Source organism: Ursus americanus, chromosome 33 (genome assembly GCF_024610735.1).
Source record: "Ursus americanus isolate L20-20 chromosome 33, mUrsAme1.1.p, whole genome shotgun sequence".
Taxonomy (NCBI): Eukaryota; Metazoa; Chordata; class Mammalia; order Carnivora; family Ursidae; genus Ursus; species Ursus americanus.
In genome coordinates, this window is record NC_142159.1 from 24,897,048 (window position 1) to 24,916,107 (window position 19,060).

The 19,060-nt window shown below is 56.5% G+C and overlaps 1 protein-coding gene across 11 annotated transcripts in view; it reads left to right on the top strand.

The window, feature by feature from the left end:
- Positions 1–13,649, top strand: part of RERE (arginine-glutamic acid dipeptide repeats) — a 409,563-nt gene extending 395,914 nt beyond the window's left edge. For all 11 annotated transcript variants that reach the window (XM_045803582.2, XM_045803583.2, XM_087858422.1 and 8 more), the window contains 11 exons: positions 1,002–1,164; positions 2,106–2,198; positions 2,606–2,805; positions 4,132–4,293; positions 4,794–4,907; positions 5,173–6,503; positions 6,611–6,833; positions 7,163–7,883; positions 9,727–9,873; positions 10,462–10,642; positions 10,990–13,649. In XM_045803582.2, coding sequence (XP_045659538.2) covers positions 1,002–1,164; positions 2,106–2,198; positions 2,606–2,805; positions 4,132–4,293; positions 4,794–4,907; positions 5,173–6,503; positions 6,611–6,833; positions 7,163–7,883; positions 9,727–9,873; positions 10,462–10,642; positions 10,990–11,023 — 3,369 coding nt within the window. In that variant the 3' untranslated portion in view covers positions 11,024–13,649. The remainder of the gene's footprint in view (positions 1–1,001; positions 1,165–2,105; positions 2,199–2,605; positions 2,806–4,131; positions 4,294–4,793; positions 4,908–5,172; positions 6,504–6,610; positions 6,834–7,162; positions 7,884–9,726; positions 9,874–10,461; positions 10,643–10,989) is intronic.
- The last annotated feature ends 5,411 nt before the right edge of the window (positions 13,650–19,060 follow it).

The following is a 19,060-nucleotide window of genomic DNA, read 5'->3' on the forward strand; positions in this document are numbered from 1 at the left end:
AAATTGCCCCCCCCTTTTAAAGATATTTATTTATTTGACAGCATGCACAAGCAGGGGGAGTGGCAGGCGGAGGCAGAGGGAGAGGGAGAAGCAGGCTCTGGGCTGAGCAGGGAGGCAGGTGCAGCACTCGATCCCAGGACCCTATAATCATCACCTGAGCCGAAGGCAGATACTTTAACCGACTGAGCCACCCAGTCGTCCCAAAACTGCCCCTTTCTAAAAGTTGCATTTGGCCTCATACCCCCTTGCTGTATTTTTTTTTCGTAAAGGATTTCTTGTTCCTTTCTGCCGGGCCATGGAAAGAATAGCTCCTTCTGCCATAAAGGCTGGCCTTGTGACCGGTGGCACTTCCTCTCTGAGTCAGCACCACTGTGTCGTCCCTCAGCGTCTTCCCTTGTCAAGCCCCAGTCTTCACCTTCAGGATGCTGTACTAGCTTGTCCCGATGTGGGCGCTCAGATTGGGTTAGAGGGTGTGGAGCAGTTTTCCTGGAATTGGGGTCTCTGTTTTTCCTGACCCCAGTTCCCCACCATCTCAGTTGTTTCCTTTGCTTGTTTCTGGAATAATCTAACTGCTCAGGCATTTCCTTGCCATACCTGTATGATTTCAGTGGAGTGCTGTGAAGAAAACGTCTGTGCACACACACAGCTGGAGGGCAAGGATGTTCCTTGTTTTTGATTGCTGATTGGTGTGCCTCCATGGTGGCATCTGGCACTTGGTAGGCACTCAGCAAATACTTGTTGAATGAACGAATGTTCTTGAGATCTAGAAATTCCTTTCTGCTGGGCTGAGGGGACAAGCCCATTCACCCAGTTAGTGGGCAGCTCACAGCCATGTCTCGAGCAAACCCTGTTCCTCTCACAACTGTCCTTGGTGCTCGTCTCCAGCACACCTTTTAGGAACCAGCTCCTGCTCCTGGCAGAAGAGGGCTCGCATCCCGGGGGAACAGGAAAAGCAGAGCCCCTCTGAACCCTTCCATCACAGCCAGCCTTCTCTCCTGCAGGGAGAGCTGATCACCTTCTATTACTACTGGAAGAAAACCCCCGAAGCAGCCAGCTCCCGGGCCCATCGTAGGCACCGCAGGCAGGCCGTGTTCAGGAGGATCAAGACCCGCACCGCATCCACGCCTGTCAGCACGCCCTCCAGACCCCCTTCCAGCGAATTCTGTAAGTGAGGGACTTCTCCCACGCAGCCACACGCGCATTGTCCCGGCCCTGGGCCCGTCCTCACGGGCATCCTTGTCACAGTACAGGTTGGGGACATAGTGTGTGTTACGCGTGTGCGCGGAGCCTGCACCCAGATGTGGCACTGGCTTGGGGGATTTGGTAGGAGAGTTTTACAGATTATTCATGCATTTAAATTTTTTAAATAAACTCAACATCATTTTAATTTTTTATGAAAATGTAAGTCTTGACCCTATCTCGGGGTGTTTCCAGTGACTTCAGAGGAGGTTGTCCACTTAGGGGATGATGTACTGTTTGAGTTCTCATCGCGTTGGTATTGTGTTAGCAATAAGATCAGATTAACATTTTCTTCTTTTTCCTCCTGCTTTACCAAGATCCTCCTCTTGGTCCCAGTGTGATGTGCAGTCTGATAGGATACCTTCCTAACCCTGAAAAGCTAGCAAACAGCAGTGGGCCTTGTGGTTCTGTCCTGGCCCAGGGCACTCAGCCTGAGGGTTGCTATGTTGCACATGCAAACAAAAAATGATCCGTTAGTGCTGGGTGGGGCGGGGCGACTCGATGGCGAGGGCGCTCCTCAGGATGCCTGGATTTGTCAGGGAATTCATGTGGGTGTACTTAGCCTGTTCACGTTCTCAGCTGTGGACATCAGTGCTTGCCACACCAGGATTCAGGTGTGACATCAGGCTCCAGAAATAGGGTAGGGCAGACCCTTGGGTACTGCCCCTCACGTGAGTTCTTCGTTCTGATCACTGGCCCTGAGGAATTCAGAGTGGTCCTTCGTGAATACTGCCCCACCTCAGCCTTCCAGGCCACTCTGACTGGTGGTTCAGAGTCTGGGGCAGGCCACAGGTCACAGGAGGTCCCTGTCTTGGCCAAGCATGATGGTGTCTCCCCCACCCCTGTTGTGTTCCTGCCATGCCCAGTGGACCTGAGTTCAGCCAGCGAGGATGACTTTGACAGTGAGGACAGCGAGCAGGAATTGAAGGGGTACGCCTGCCGCCACTGCTTTACCACCAGTAAGTGGGGATCGGAGGGAAGGGGGAGCAGGGGGAGCATTCACTGAGACAGGCCAGGCTCAGGCACTTTCAGGTTCTGAACATTTTATGAATCCAGGTGAAGACCTGCCAGAGTGCCATTGGCTTGACGTTTGCATTGTGCTTCAGGGTTACTTGAGAAAGCAGAAATCTGTGTATTTGGTCACTCCCCTGTGTACAATCAGTGTGGTCAGGGTGGGGGTACCTGTGTTTCTGGGAAGCCTGTTGCCAGCTCCTCTGGGCACCATGAGACTGGGGAGGGGGTGGGTGTTCCTGAAATCCTCTCCCACCCTACCCTGGGAGAGAGCAGGCAGCAGCAGAGTGAGTGATGGGCGTCTGTCGGAGCCCATGGAAGGGCCCCCCACCCGCACTCCTCTTCCCTCACGCAGCCTCCAAAGACTGGCACCACGGGGGCCGGGAGAACATCCTGCTCTGCACAGACTGCCGCATCCACTTCAAGAAGTACGGCGAGCTCCCCCCCATTGAGAAGCCCGTGGACCCTCCCCCATTCATGTTCAAACCTGTCAAAGAGGAAGATGATGGGCTCAGTGGGAAGCATAGCATGAGGACTCGGCGCAGTCGTGGCTCGGTGAGTCCTCAGGGCAGGCGATCCAGGCCACTGCAAGTTACTAGGATGCTGGGGCTTCTGCCTTCCAGGAGCCTGGGAAGCGATTCATTTGAGGTGGAGAACCAGCCCCCTTAAAGGAGTGATTGGCTCAAAGGTTTTAGTTTGTCTGTGGGTCTGGAAAGAGCCTCTGCTCTCTCCCTCCCTCACATTGTCAGTGGGGTGCATATCCTGAGCTTACTGTTACAGAGAACTCTTCAGTATCAAGGTCTGGTTCAGTGCAGGCTCTCCAAGTCCCCTGACTTCCCTCTGGCCCCTGGGCCCATCACCTGTAGTGTGGCATCTCTCTGCTATTTAAAACTTGCAGGTGCTTTCTCTTTCTTTCTTTCTTTCTTTCTTTCTTTCTTTCTTTCTTTCTTTCTTTCTTTCTTTCTTTCTTTCCTCTTTCTTTCTTTCTTTCTTTCTTTCTTTTTCTTCCTTCCTTCCTTCCTTCCTTCCTTCCTTCCTTCCTTCCTTCCTTCCTTTCTTTCATTCATTCATTTGATTCAGTTTTAGAATCTTTTGGTCCATTTTTCCCCTCACTGTTTAGCCCTTTTCATAAAGAGGTTTGTTTTCCAGGTTGGAAATGTGGCAGCAGGGACCTTTAGGAGCAAAGGTTTTCCCAGGTTGGAAGCTGGGGATGCCACGAGGGTCCTTCCCTGTAGCTGGCCTCCCCAGTGGCCCTTTTAGGCATGTAGATGGCACTGTCCACCTTCCTCTGACCCCGGCATCTTGTCAAGGCTGCTGGTGCCCAGGCTGCCCAGCAGATGAACTGATGTGAATCATTGTTCCCCCATCTCTTCTGAGCCCCATGGCTTTGCAGAAACATGCTCAAGTGCTTGGTGGTTTTAGGAGCTGAGCTACATTATTTGACAGCTTCTCCCTTTGAGTGACTTCTCATCCTATCAGATGAAATCAGCAGGTGTTTCGTTTGGGTGAGGAAGCAGGCAGTTCTATGGAATAAACAGAAAGAGTGAGGTGATTTGAAGCAGAGTGTATGATTGTCATTCTGGAGAACTTGGCAGAGTAGACAGCCAACTCCTTGCTCGTTTCTACCACACAACATCCAGGGCCATCCCTAGAGATGAGTGCTTTGGGTTTAAGAATTGCTGTCTTTTCCATGTGAACCCACCCATTCACCCCCTCCTCCTTTAGTTCCATATTAACCCCCACACAGCGAGGGACAGCCAGAGGTGCCTGTTGCCTGCCAGGGCCTGGTATTTGCCATAATGCTGGTGGTGGGGTCTGCTCCTGAGGCTCCTGCGTATGTGCTGGGGTCGAGTCTCACCAGCCTCCGGTTTGGGTGGGCAGATGTCTACACTGCGCAGTGGTCGAAAGAAGCAGCCAGCCAGCCCTGATGGTCGTGCCTCGCCCATCAATGAAGACATCCGCTCCAGTGGCCGGAACTCGCCCAGCGCTGCCAGCACCTCCAGCAATGACAGTAAAGCAGAGACAGTGAAGAAGTCAGCCAAGGTGAGATGCCCATCCCCCAGGGTAGTGGGGCCTGCTGGGCCCTGCCCTCTCATTAAAACCCCAGGTTTTTGGAGTTGATGTTCAGTCCCTCAGATATGGGGCTGCAGGCTGTTCCTGGAGCCTCCCTGGACCATCAGCATTGCCCTAGACTAGGGCTGTAGACTGCGGCCTGGGGTCTGGGATCTGGAGAAAGGGGGTCCAGTGTAGCTCCCAGCACTGACCTTTGGGGGCCATCTCTACCTTGAATTTCCCAAGGCCTCAGGGGCAGAGGGTAGGGTGTGATTGCAAAGGCTCCTTCCCTGCCAAAGCCAGGTTATTTCTACCCCAGTATACTTGTTTTTTTCCTGGCCTCAGCTAGTCCCTTCCGGAGCTTTCTTGCTTCTGGAAACAGAGCTCCAAATTTGGGAGCAAGGTGTCAGCAAACCGTCTTCATTTACCCCCTGAGGCTGATGGGACATCCTCCCTTGGCCTGATGCCCCTCTTGGGCTTTCCCACTGCAGAAGGTGAAGGAGGAAGCCTCATCCCCCCTTAAGAGCACCAAGCGCCAGCGGGAGAAGGTGGCCTCTGATACAGAGGAGGCCGACAGGACCAGCTCCAAGAAGACGAAAACCCAGGTGAGATGCGCAGCCGAGCCACTGTGGCTGTAGCTGGCAGCAGACACCCCTTGAGAGGCCTTGAGCCCAGATTCTCCCTGGGGCCTTACGGTGCTGCATCTTCTAGGGAGGAACCTGGAGTGGTTCCCGAGAGTGGCCGGGTCGAAGGAGGACCTGCGGTCCCCGGAGCCGGGCTTGCTGCCTTGTCTGCACAGACCTTTGTAGCAGTGCAGGGCAGTGAGGGCCTCCGCTCTCCTAGAGCTTCATCCTCCCGTCTCTGCCCTAGGAAATCAGCCGGCCCAACTCGCCATCGGAAGGCGAGGGAGAGAGTTCGGACAGCCGCAGTGTCAACGATGAGGGCAGCAGTGACCCCAAAGACATCGACCAGGACAATCGCAGCACGTCCCCCAGCATCCCCAGCCCCCAGGACAACGAGAGCGACTCAGACTCTTCAGCCCAGCAGCAGATGCTGCAGGCCCAGCCCCCAGCCTTGCAGGGGACCCCCAGTGCGGCCCCTCCAGCTCCCTCCACTGCCCCACCGGGAACCTCCCAGCTCCCCACACCAGGGCCCACGCCCTCTGCCACTGCAGGTCCTCCACAGGGCTCCCCCTCGGCCTCCCAGCCCCCCAGCCAGCCACAGGCTCCGGCAGCTCCTGCTCCCCATGCTCATATCCAGCAGGCACCTGCCCTGCACCCACAGCGGCTTCCCTCACCGCATCCCCCACTCCAGCCTCTGACCGTGCCAGCTGGCCAGACCTCTGCCCCACCTCACAGCCAGCCCCCGCTGCATAGTCAGGGCCCAGGTGGCCCTCACAGCCTCCAGCCCGGGCCCCTGCTGCAGCACCCAGGCCCCCCTCAGCCCTTTGGCCTCCCTCCCCAGGCCTCTCAGGCATCAGCTCTCCCTCATGCCTCTCTACAGGCCACAGCGTCGCAGTCAGCACTGCAGCCCCAGCAGCCCCCACGGGAGCAGCCCCTGCCACCGGCCCCCTTGGCCATGCCCCACATCAAGCCCCCACCCACCACACCCATCCCCCAGCTGCCGGCCCCCCAAGCCCACAAGCACCCGCCTCACCTCTCAGGGCCTTCGCCCTTCTCCATGAATGCCAACCTCCCACCCCCTCCAGCACTAAAGCCCCTGAGCTCCCTGTCCACACACCATCCCCCCTCAGCCCATCCCCCTCCCCTGCAGCTCATGCCTCAGAGCCAGCCCCTGCCCTCCTCCCCTGCACAGCCCCCAGTGCTGACCCAGAGCCAGAGCCTGCCTCCTGCTGCTGCCGCTCACCCCCCAGCAGGCCTCCACCAGGTGCCCCCCCAGCCCCCATTTGCTCAGCATCCCTTTGTCCCTGGGGGACCTCCTCCCATCACCCCTCCAACCTGTTCTTCCACCTCCACCCCACCTGCGGGACCCGGCCCCTCGGCCCAGCCACCCTGCTCTGCTGCTGTTTCTTCGGGAGGCAGCGTACCAGGGGGGACAGCCTGCCCACTCCCCACTGTCCAGATCAAGGAAGAGGCTTTGGATGATGCTGAGGAGCCCGAGAGCCCACCGCCCCCACCTAGGAGCCCATCCCCCGAGCCCACTGTGGTGGACACGCCCAGCCATGCCAGCCAGTCAGCCAGGTACTGGCTTCCCAGGAATGCGGGCACACCAGGGCAGGGACAGGCTGGGCAGCTGGGGCAGGCCAAGGCCTCAGCAGGGCTCCAGCGAGAGATGTGGCCTTCTTTAGGTTCTACAAACATCTGGACCGTGGTTACAACTCGTGTGCGCGGACAGACCTGTATTTCATGCCTCTGGCGGGATCCAAACTGGCCAAGAAGAGGGAGGAGGCCATCGAAAAGGCCAAACGGGAGGCTGAGCAGAAAGCACGAGAGGAGCGGGAGCGCGAGAAGGAGAAGGAGAAAGAGCGCGAGCGGGAACGAGAGCGGGAGCGGGAGGCAGAGAGAGCAGCCGTGAGTTGGGGGTCACCCAGGCCGCGGGGGGGTCCCTCCCCAGCTCTCCTCCACGGCTTACTCAGATGCATAATAGCCCCATCCAGGGTACAAGGGAAGCTGTAGGTACAAAGCAGACTGTCCCAGCAGGGGCTGGACCATGTCCTTGTGGCCCAAGCCTGTCCCCAGCCATGGCTGGGGCCTGCTCTTGGCGTTGGGGTGGACAGACCAAGTTGGCTGGCCAGTGCGGGATGGCAGTAGGGCCAGGCTTGACTCTGCTGAGTGAGTGCCAGGCTCAGACCCCTGGGCAGCTGGGCACCTGCCCCTCACACCTTCCCTTTCTTCAGCAGAAGGCGTCCAGCTCGGCCCACGAGGGCCGCCTCAGCGACCCCCAGCTCAGCGGTCCTGGCCACATGCGGCCGTCCTTCGAGCCACCACCAACCACCATTGCCGCGGTGCCGCCATACATCGGGCCCGACACACCTGCCCTTCGGACTCTGAGCGAGTACGCTCGGCCCCACGTCATGTCACCCACCAACCGCAACCACCCCTTCTACATGCCCCTCAACCCCACTGACCCCCTGCTGGCCTACCACATGCCTGGCCTCTACAACGTGGACCCCACCATCCGGGAGCGGGAGCTCCGGGAGCGGGAAATCCGGGAGCGGGAGATCCGGGAGCGGGAGCTACGGGAGAGGATGAAGCCAGGCTTCGAGGTGAAGCCCCCGGAGCTGGACCCCCTGCACCCAGCCACCAACCCCATGGAGCACTTCGCCCGGCACAGCGCCCTCACCATCCCCCCCACTGCGGGCCCCCACCCTTTTGCTTCTTTCCACCCGGGCCTGAACCCCCTGGAGAGGGAGAGACTGGCCCTGGCGGGCCCCCAGCTGCGGCCTGAGATGAGCTACCCTGATAGACTGGCGGCCGAGCGGATCCACGCTGAGCGCATGGCATCACTGACCAGCGACCCTCTGGCCCGCCTGCAGATGTTCAACGTGACCCCGCACCACCACCAGCACTCACACATCCACTCGCACCTCCACCTCCACCAGCAGGACCCCCTCCACCAAGGTGGGTGCCCTCCGGGCCAGACCAGGAGAGGGCGCTGTGGGTTGAGTTCTGATGTGACAAGGTGCAGGCCAAAGACAGAGCTGCTGTCCAGAAGCAGAGGCGGTTCTTTCCTAAAGGAATCCCTCATTCCTAACAGAACTGAGAACAATCCGCATGTGTCTGGGAATCCTCTCGTTGCTTCCCTCACCCGCAGCCTCTTTCTCTGCCCAGCTCCTCAGTTCTCCAGAGCTGCAAGTCCGCAGAGTGCTGAGTCACCCTGGGGCCCTGTGCCTCCGGTGCCGGGAATAGTAGGAAGCAGCCTGTGCTCACTGAGTCAGGATAAAGGCAGGAGGCGGGGCCTAAGGAGCAAGGCAGGGCCTTGGAAGCCCAGGTGGAGGCAACTGGGACACCTAGGGAGGCTTTAGGGTATCTCTCAGTGAAAACTTAAAAGAACAGTCCTCCTGTTCCCTCTTGGGGTGCAGGGCCTGGGCTGCTCCTGGCTCATCTGGTCAGGGCCACTCAGTCCTATCTGAGCTGGGAATGAGAGTGTCCAAAGGTCTGCCGACAGGCCAGCTAGACTGAAGGCAGAGACAGGCACGGCTGGAGCCCCTGCTCCATCTCTAGCTCTGCAGACTGGCTAGATGGGTAGAGGAGCTGGGCCTGCACCCTGGGACCAAGGCCTGCCATGGAATCCCAGGGCACAGCCCACATGCAGGACTTCCGAGTGGGCAGACCTACCTCCATGCTGGGGAGGAGGGTGATAGGTAGAGCAGGGCCTAGAGGTGGGGAGGGTGGCACCTTGCTTTCTGCCTGTGCACCTAGCCTTGATGTGGGGAGCCCAGACTCTGTTCGGGCAGAGGGTTCTGGGGAAGCAAGGGAGCTGTCACTTTCATCCCATGGTCCTGATACTTGGAACTTTGATGCCAGTCGGCATGGGCTGTCTAAGCCCCGGTGTAACCAGTGAATGGATGTATCTTAGTGCTGTTTGAGGACAGGCAGTCATTTGTCCGTGCAACATTCGTCCATTTGACAAATAGTTACGGAGCACCTGTGATATGTCAGGCACACATGTAGGTGCTGACAAACCCTGTCCGTTCTACTGTCCCGGTCTGGAGGCAGTCAGTCAGCGTGTCTTATGGTGTGAAAAGCAGTCAGGGTTCTGGAGGACAGCTAACCAGGGAGAGGGAACAGGGGAGCTGGGAGCAAGGTTGCGGTTAGAAGCCATGAGAAAGCCTCGTCAAGAAGGTAACTTTGGAGCGGGCTTGAAGGTGGGAAGGGACATCTGCAGGGAGAGAGGGAGAGAGGGAACGTGGGAGCACAGGGCCTGAAAGGAGAGAACAGGGCTTGGTGAGCCTCCTCCCTGCCAACGGCATGCAGCATCTGGCAGCACCCGCTCTGCCGACCCCCTGTGGGTTCTGTGGGTGAAGGGCCAGGGAGGCCGTGCTGGGGAATGTTGCCAATCCAGCCAGCAGCTGGGGTGAGACACCCTGGCTGTGGCAGGACTAGAGCAGCCCTGGGGTCCCTGTGGACCTGACAGGTGCAGGGTGGGCCTAGGGTGTTCGGCCAGGTGGGCTCTGATGCTTGAGGGTCCTCAACAAAACAGCGTGGGGGAGACTCTGCCTATAGGGGTGCTCAGGAATGAGGGAGGAAATCATGTGTAAATTTACCTCTGTGTTACTTTCTGGAACTTCACTGCAGGTTGGGGTGAGGGCAGGCACTTTGGGTCAGGATTTTTGGTGGCCCTGGTGGGCAGGAGCCGGCTGTGGTGAGGGGAAGTCACTGGTGATTACGGTGAGGAGGGCAGACGTGGAGAGAGCCCCAGAGCCTTGCGCCACCTGCATCTGGACTTCTGCCCCTTTTTTAGGTTCAGCAGGCCCAGTGCACCCGCTGGTTGACCCCCTGACCGCTGGCCCTCACCTGGCTCGCTTTCCCTACCCCCCTGGCACCCTCCCCAACCCTCTGCTTGGACAGCCCCCCCATGAGCACGAGATGCTTCGTCATCCAGTTTTTGGTAAGAATGCGCCGGGGGGAGGAGGGGCCAGTGTGAGAGTTGGGCTGGTATCTGGTGTCCCGTCCATTGATTCATTCATCCGTCCGTCTGTCCGTCCGTCCGTCCGTCCGTCCGTCCATCCATCCACATATTCAACAAATATCTCCTGTGTGCCAGGAATCCACTTGGGAACCAGGAAGGCAAATCCCTGCCCTCAGAGCGCTGGGGGTGGATGAGTATAAATTCGTAACCAGAGCCAGGGCAAGGACAGTGCAATGTGAAGGAGTGACAGAGGCGCTGAATCTAAACTCAGGGTTCAGGGTGGGCCTCTGTGAAGAAGTAAGAGCCTGAGGCCTAAAACCTTGAGGACGAGGGAGTGTATATTCTGTCTTCCCCTGACCTCTACCTTCAGGGTCGGGATCCAAGAGGCAGTACTTTGAGCCTTCTCTCTGGGGTGGGGGGCGGGGCTCTGCTCCACGGGTCGCTGCAGAGGAAGTAGGCTCTTGCTCCTCCCCTCAGGAGGCTATCTCCTGACCTGACCTCCTTGCCGGCCTCATCCTGGCCACTCCCCTGGCCTTTCTGTACTGAAGGCTGTTTTGTGTTTGGCAGGTACCCCCTACCCCCGAGACCTGCCTGGGGCCATCCCACCCCCCATGTCTGCAGCCCACCAGCTGCAGGCCATGCATGCCCAGTCAGCAGAGCTGCAGAGACTGGCCATGGAGCAGCAGTGGCTGCATGGACACCCCCACATGCATGGTGGCCACCTACCAAGTCAGGAAGATTATTACAGGTGAGGCGGGGAGGGGCCAGAAGGGGGTAGGGGCTCACTCTCTGAACCCAGGCTCCCACATACCCCATCTGTGGCCACTGACCCAGCCTAATGGTTGCGCCTCCTGGCTGTGCCCACGGTGCTCCTCCCATATCAGCAAGTGCCAGACTCCTCCCCATGGCTCTGTGGGCCCTGGCCTCTTGGCCCTGGAGGGGACTCCCAACCAGGCCATCTTGATGGGAGGGAGGTGAGGGGGGACGGTCAGCTGCATGGGAGTCCACTGAGTCATCTGCATCCTCGAGCTGCATGCCTGGTCCCACCTGCCCAGGCCTGGTGCTGAATACTGTCTCCCTGTGTTTTCTTTCTAGTCGACTGAAGAAAGAAGGTGACAAGCAGTTATAAGTTATTTATTTGTTAGCGCTGGCTGTGGAAACCCCAATTCTTGGGGGGAGAAACAGGACTTTTTACATACAATATGAGCTACAAAAGCAAAAAGAATATCTTCTAAAGATTTCTTTATATATTTAAAAACCCCACAACTAAAAATGTTATCAGCATAATAGTGTTTGTTTGTAGAGAGGATTCCTTGAGACTGGTTTGGGTCTCCCTGCATGACAGTCCCCCAGAAACTTAGTGAGTCCTGGACTGGACTGAACATTCAGAAAACTTTCCCTGCAATCTTGGGGTTTGGCTTTAGTTTTCTTTTCCTTCCTTGATTTCTTGGTAGGTGCTAGAATCCAGTTCACACCCTTCACTGTGCGTGCAGACACACTCAGTTACGTGTGTTCCAGAACCCACGAGGTTTGCAGATAGGTGGCATATGAGTTTGGAATCCAAGAGCTATAATTTTTAAAAAAAACTTTTATTTTAATACATTGTAGGAGATCTTCATAATTTGAGAAAGTTCTGCAGCATGGCTTTTTACGTCTGTAAATAAATAATTTTAGAATGGCATTTTTTTTCTTCCACAAACTATTCTGATCTATTTTTTCCAGCCATGTCACTGATTGTGAATTCCTACCAGCTATTGACAGAATACAGAGTTGATTTTTTAATAAAAAATTATATATAATTATCCCTTTAATTAAAGGGAACAGATGGGCGTTACTAATTGCAAACGGGCAGAGGCTTGGGACGCGGTGTGGTCGCAGCAGTGAGCATCCAGGGGTCTGCAGGGACGATGTTACAGACCGTTTCTTTGTTTTGCTGCCTTGATTTTCACTTCTTGTCTGCCTACCTTGTGCTTTGCCAGAGGTGCAGATATCTGTCAGATGAGACCGTTTTTATTTTGTACCAGGAGTGCAGGAGTTAAATGTCCACCTTGTTCTGTCTCCGCAGGAGAGAAAGCACATGTTTGTATGTGTCTGATTGTAGATTTCCTTATAGAGTTCTGTGCACACACATTTGGTTGTTCTGGATGAACTGCCTTTTTAAATATCTGACAAATTCATAAACATTCTAGAAGATTCAAGAAAACATGATTCCCTACAAAGAACTGAGCATATACACTTGCCAAAGGAATCTGTTTTAAAAAACCCTGCCCTTTTGTGTGTGTCATCATTATGATCTTCCTGTGGGGAGACCAGGTCCTCCTGGCCACACAGCTGGAGGCTGCTTTTGAGTGAGGGAGGCCCTGGAGTTGGCATGGTTGTGGGTAGCGGCCTGTGCGTCTCCCCCAGGAGCAGGTCTGTGCATGGTGACCCATGTCGGATGGGGACACCATTTGAGTTCCACTGTTCCTCTTGGGAGTAGGAACGAGAGTCGCAGCCGCCGACGTGGAGGGAGAAGGCAGGCTTCCTTCCACCTGGGGGCTGCCAATCTGAGGGCTCCGGCTGTTCTGCAGAGGGCCCACCCTCTCCTTTCTGAGTTGTGGGCCTGGTGAGCTTTCTCCAGGGCGGAGGGTGGGGGACCTGGGGATGTCTGCACCCGGGGATCTGACCTTCTGTCGGGGTTGATCTTTTCCGTTCCTCCCCCATCAGACTCTTGAGGGACACTTCTGCCATTGTGTCTGGTAGTCCCATCGGAGAGCTGCCAGATGACAGGACCGAGAGCCCGAGTGGTGGGTGTGGGCTGTGGCCGGGACTGGAGCTCAGTTGGGGCAGGACCCGAGGCTGGCGCGTTGACCCCGAAGCCAGCAGGCATTAGCTCAGATTCAGGTTCTGGACTCAAACCTGCATCTGGGGCATTTCCAGTTTCTATTAAAACTATGTTTGGTTTCAGTTGGGACAGACAGGATTGTTTTGTCTGCTGGGAATGTTCTGGAAATGTTTGTCGTTTTTCTCTCATTTTCTCCCGTTCCATTTCTGCCTTAACTTCAGCTCCTTAGAGGGAGGCAAGCTCAAAGGAGCCCTGTGTCCCCATGCTCGGGCCGCACGGACAGGAGGCACTGTTTCCTCTGGGGGCAGGGCCGGCCCTCCTCTGTATCTTTGTTTTCCTTTCCGTGGAACACAGTGCCTGCCATTCAGTTAGACCTTCTTGACCGCCTCTCTGTGTCATCCATTTTTCCAAAGAAGAGACAGAGTGAAGTCTTTGGAAGTCTCTACTTGAAGACTGTCCGAAGGTGTTTTCTCGTGAGGTTTGGTTTTCCCCCATATCCCAAGGTGAAGCACTGAGATTCTTCCATCTAAGAACCTACGACCCGAAACCCTCACCTGGTCAGCTACGGTTTGTTGAGGAGGCCCCAGACCTTCACAGTGTCTTTGAAGCCTAACCCCTTGGTTTCCTTTTGGATTTTCCTTCCTTTTGTTTGAAGTTCGGGTTTGCTTTTCTGTGTTTTGTACGTATCTTGTTGAACGTTGTCAGGATCGAGCTTCACGTTCACTGCGGCAGCAGAGTGTATATTCTGATTTGCTACGTTTGTATATATCTTGAAGCTAAATGTATATATGAGTAGTTTGCCATGAGATAACACAGTGTAAACAGAGTAGACAGACACCCAGAAATCGTGACTTCTGTGTTCTCTCCATTTGAGTATTTTGTAATTTTTTTGAAATATTTGTGGACATAAATAAAACCAAGCTACACTACAGCAGCTGGGTGTTGACCAGTGGACTGTGTCTCATTCCTGGGAGTGGGTGGGGATCTTGGCAGTTGCCCCTACCCAGGTCCTGCAGGCTGGGGAAGGGGCAGAGGGGAGAGTTTGGGTGTCAGCTGTTTCTGGCACCCTGCCTGCCTACCCTCCAAAGTGGCTTCCCAGAAAGATTCTTCTCTGCCATGTCTGGTAGGAAGGGTTTCTCTGGTGAGTGCTGTCAGGGGGGTGCTCTGACCTGCTGGCTTAAGATAATCAGGACCGGCAGTGAGCTTACCCAAGCAGAATGGGCCTGGGGGATGATGACACTAGGACCTGGGGACACCCTCTCCTCACTCAGATTCCTTCTCCCCCTGCCACTCAGCCACACTTCTAATTTGTGGACACTCTCCACAGTGCATCGGCACGTAGCTCCTTCCCTGCTTGGAGCAGAGATCTTGAGCTGCCCACCAGTGCAGTGGCTTCCTCCTCCCGTCCCCTCTCTGCCTCTCCCTGAGGCCTGCCAGTGTGCCAGCCCACCCTCAGAGTTGCCCCCCCCCCTCCCCCCCCCCCCCCGTGTTGGGGATGCTGTCTTAGCTCCGAGGGCCTGCCGATGCCACTGATGGCCTGCAGGGTGTGGATGTGGCCATGAGGGGGCAGCAGTTATCAGAATGGATTCAGGCTGAGCTTTCGGAGACTGTCAAGGGCATTTTCATAAAGCTTCAAAACTATCTCTGGAAGTGTATATGCTTGCCCTTCCATCTGGAATATGGATTTCTATATTCCCTGGGAGACGGAGCAAGAGCAACCCTATTGATAAACTGCCCTCAAACCAGGCTGACTCTGCCTGGTGGTGGTAAAGGCCTGGGGGACGGCCTGTGTCGCTACCTCATTGAGGACGAGAAAGTTTTGCCAACCAGAGGATCCCGAGGGGCATACACATCGATGGCCCTAGAGGCAGTTGTGTCCTCCAACAGCAGGAGTCCTGCTCAGCGACTTGGGTGGTTGGGAGGGGTGAAGCTGAGGGGTCTGCCAGAGTAGTCATGGGGGGCACAAATGACTCATTCTGGGTCCTGGATGAGAAGCCAGGACGGGAGTGACGGAGGGTGTGGAGGGAAGAGTGAGTGGCCGGAACCCAGGTGCCTCCTTTGCTGGTTTCTTACCCAGACCGTGCTCTTTATGAAAATAGTGTTTGGTAGGCATAAATGTGTGAACTATAAATTCCAAGTAGACTAAAGGATAAGGCCTCACTGACTGTGAATGGATGCATAGATTTATGCTGCAGAGAAGAAAAGATCCTCGGATCAGAGCTGCACAGGCTGTCATCATTTCTCAGGCGTGGACAACTGTGGCCCTTGCGCACCCTTTCTGAGGGGAGAGCCTGCAGCAGTGGACATGCGCTAGAGTCATGAGGACAGAGCGTCTGCTGTCCAGCCACTGTGCCCCTGGCCGGGCCCTCGCCTCTTGCAGCTTGGATGAACTGGCTTTGGAGTCCTGTGGCTGGATCCTCAGCCAGGGCGTGGTGGCTCAGCATCCTCTCTGGTCAGGGGGCAGAGAAACGTGAGCTACGAAAACGACACTTGGCTGGGCTGGCTGCGTGGGGGCCATGTCTTGATAGTATCCGCGGTAAGTTCTGGTGAACGGGCCGCTCACCGAGGCACCACCTTTGCAAATCGAGGGCACTTGTCCACAGGGTAAGGATGCACGACAGCCGCCAGCAGTGGCCTCCCACACTGACACGGAGTTGCAAGACCCTCAAATACCAGGAGTGCAGGGCCCAACAATTGCAGGGGCAGTGGCTGATGCGTGAAGGTCAGGGCTGCAGTGCTTCTGCCCGGAAGCTCACGAGACATTTGGGGGGTTGCCCCCTCGCCAGTCCCCAGAGAGACCCTGAGCGGTGTGATGTGGCACCAACACAGACTTCAGCTGTCACCCGCAGCCTCTGCCAGCCAACCCAGTCAGCTCCTGGACTCAAAAGCGGTGGAGTTGGAACAGGACCGGTTAGACCAGACGGCTGGGGTTGAGCTACAGGCCCCAAGACCGGTGGAAGTATCTATCCTGCACTTGACCTCTGAGCTGTGGAGACACCAGGGGGCAGAGGGACTCTTGGCCTCCCTGCCTCGGCCCAGGGAGAATCAGCCAGACAAGCCTGTGGGGGGAGGCAGGCTGCGGGGTTGGCTTTCCAGCTGGACTCCTCAGGCTGCAGGAGAAAGTGAGTCCTGGGAAACCTGCTGGAAGGCAGGGCTTGGCAGGCGTCCGGCTGTGTGTCGGAGCTACAGTGGCTGGAGCCCGGGGCCCAGGAACAGCATGTGCTTTACCGCGGGACTTGCCCACCCTCCCTGGGTCCTCACTGGGTTCCCAGCTGCCCTGGGGGCTCTGGCAGCTTGCCTGCCGGGCTCCGATTCCGTGACCCAAGGCAGCTCCTCTGGTAGCTGTCTTCACCAGGAACAGCTTCCAAGTCCTGTGTAATTGTTTTCTTCTGGCATATTAGGGACCCAGGCTGCAGAAGCTGCGCCCGCATCCCCCCACCCCGACCAGGTTCCAGTGTGTGGAAGGCACTTGCTCACTGAATGAACAGGCTCCGGCAGAGGAAGGCTCCTCGGTGCACTGACCGGATGTGCAGTTGAGTCATAGGTATGGGTGACCAGATAGAAGGGCCTTGGGCCCCATCCAGGGGGCTGGTCACTACTGGGGCACCTGAAGTGACCCCTCTTTCTCCCTCAAGTTTCTCTCAATCCCGCCTCCCCCTGACCACCCGTGCCTGCTCTGGGATCTCACAGCCCCTATGGCTTCGGCCCTAATCTGCCCCATTCTTCAATGTTTGGGCGGGGAAGGGGGATCTGCTTTACAGTGGTGGCCTCTGTTGAACCCTTAGTACGTGGACACCCAATGTAGTGAGTTAGATCAAAAACAGAACCTTAAGGCACTTCTTAGAAGATCCTTCCAGCCTACAGAGGGCATGGCGTTTAAGAGCTGATGTCTTCTGTGTGCCTGTCCGCCAGCTGTCACTCCCAGGGCGCCCCTGCTCCCCTTACTTTTTGCACGGGCTCTGCTGCGCATCCTACCACAGAATAGATTTGAGGACCACCCCTGGTCCTGACCACCAGGTGGCAGTGTCTGAAAGCCCTGGCGCCATTCTTCTGCCACTCTGCCCGCAGGGACCCAAAGTCCCTACCCCAGTGAAGAAGGGGAGAGGTATGTAGGAATGATGATATGGATTTTGTCAAAGAATAGATGTTTCCGGGAGGCAAGCAGCCAGAGAGGAGGGGTGGGGCGGTCTGGCAAAGGGCAACTGGAACAGGTCACAGCAGGAGCCTGGGGGAGGGATGGCAGGAAAGAGGGAGCTGGGGGCCACATGGGTGTTATGGCGGGGAGAGGCCGTTGGGAGGACAGGAGGTGCTTCTCTTTGGTTTTCAGCTGCATTCCCCACGCTGGGACATACAGCGTAGGTGCTCAGCAAACATTCCCTGAGTGGCGATCATGCCATGCTCACCTCAGAAGTGGTGATTTCCAGCGTGATGGCCCTAGAAGCTGCCCAGAGAGTCCCCCTGGGCTGCCGCTGCCATAAGGGTCCTGTGCCCCAAATATGGCCCCATCTCAGGACATCTGCTCCTCTCCTCCTCCAAGTCTTTCAGAGAGAGGGTCCTTGAGGGCCGTCCAACCTGTTCACAGCTAGGACCAGGGCATGGCACGCACCTGCAGACCTTGCACACGTGACTTGAAGGTAGTATGAAGCCGAGCGCTTCACTGCACAGTGGGCCCTGGCAGTTGTCGGTCTGGCACATTCCCTCAAAACCTGTGACCCAGTGTGATGGGCGTGAGAATGCCACCTTGTCCAGTCCCCGTGTCCCAGCCCAGGGTCCAGGGTTAGTCCAACAGTCTGGGAAGATAGAAACCAGACAGCTGAAGGCTGTGGTTTCACGACTGGCCCCCTGGCCCCACGGGCAGTGTCTGCCCTAGATGCTGTGGGCCGCGGGCAGAGGCCGTGGCGTGTGCTTTCCCAGGCAGCGTCAAGGGACGGGAGTTGATTTTTCAGGTTTGCTGAGTGGAAAGTCAGGAGTGACATCAGTCAGGAGCATCTGGTTTTAGTGGCTTGGAGGGCGTCAGTCTCATCACGGGCCCACGGAGCAAAGGCTTCCCTTCCCTTTCCTCTTATCGTAGCCAGGTGGAGACAGGCTTCGGGGAAGGACCACAGCAGCTCAACATTTGCTCCAGAAACATGAAGCAGCGTGAGGTTTGGAGTCAGATTACCTGGTACAAGCATGTGACCCTGTGTGACCTGGGCCAAGCACTTAGTGCGCTCGTCTCCGGGTCCAGGTCTGCGTGCCAAAGTCGTGCCAGCTCCTCCCCCGAGCTGGGGAGGATGAAGCCAGAAGACTGCAGAAGGCACTTAGCTCACTGCAGGGACCATCGTAGGACTTGGGGACCCGTGAGCAGTGGTCACTGTCCTCACCATCATCACAGCTCCATTCTTAAGTCCAGAGAGTTTGGGTCCTGTGGTTGCTCCCACTGCCATCTGCTGGGAACACAGACCTGAAGGTCAAGGGCAGTGCTTGGGTGCTGGCCTGAGGGCAGCCGGTGCTCTGCTCCGCCCACTGACTCCGTGGAGATTCCCACATGTAAGAGCAATGTCTTGACTTAGAAAGTTCTAGGAAGAAGGCCCAAGGTTTGGCAAGCCAGGAGTGAGAGGGGCACCTCCCTATTCCTTCTTTATCATGCGAAGATTTGACCATTCTGGGCAAAAGCATCCCAGACCAAGGGACAGCCATCCAGCACCACGTTTACTAGAACATCTAAAGCTCTCGTAAGGGAATAAATGCAGGGAAGATGAGTCTGGAGTCCCAGGAAAAGCGTGGGACAAACAGGACGCCCAGAGGAATCACGTGACTGAAAAGTCACCATCATTCTCTCTGCTTCACCTGCACATGGAGCAGGGAGAATGGGACCTGCCTTACTTAGCGTGTAACTACCGAGGGTAAAATGGCATGACATGAAGGCACAGAGAGAGGACTCACTGATTCCAACCAGGGTGGGCTGCACAGAGGAGGTGGCATTTTAGACGGATCTAAGTCGATGAATCAGAAGTTGATGGGCAGCGAAGAGGTAGAAAGGCTTGACCTGTGGGAAGAGCATGAGCACAGGCACAGAGTCCATCTGCGGCAGAGGGGCCCTGCGGCGGGAGTCCTGGAGGCTGGAGCCACACGGAAGGCAATGGGCTTGGGAAGACAGGCAGGGCCCAAGTTGGGCGTGAGGAGTTTAGACCTGGTTCCTTAGGCTCTGAGAAGCCCCCAGAAAGTGCTAAGAGGAAAGGGGTGCACTGAGGCATGTTTATAGCTCCCCCAGCTGCGGGGTGGAGGTTGGATGGGGAGGGTAGATTGGAGGCAAGGAAGTGGGCAGAGATCCTGAGCCAGATCTGGGGGCACAGAGAGGAG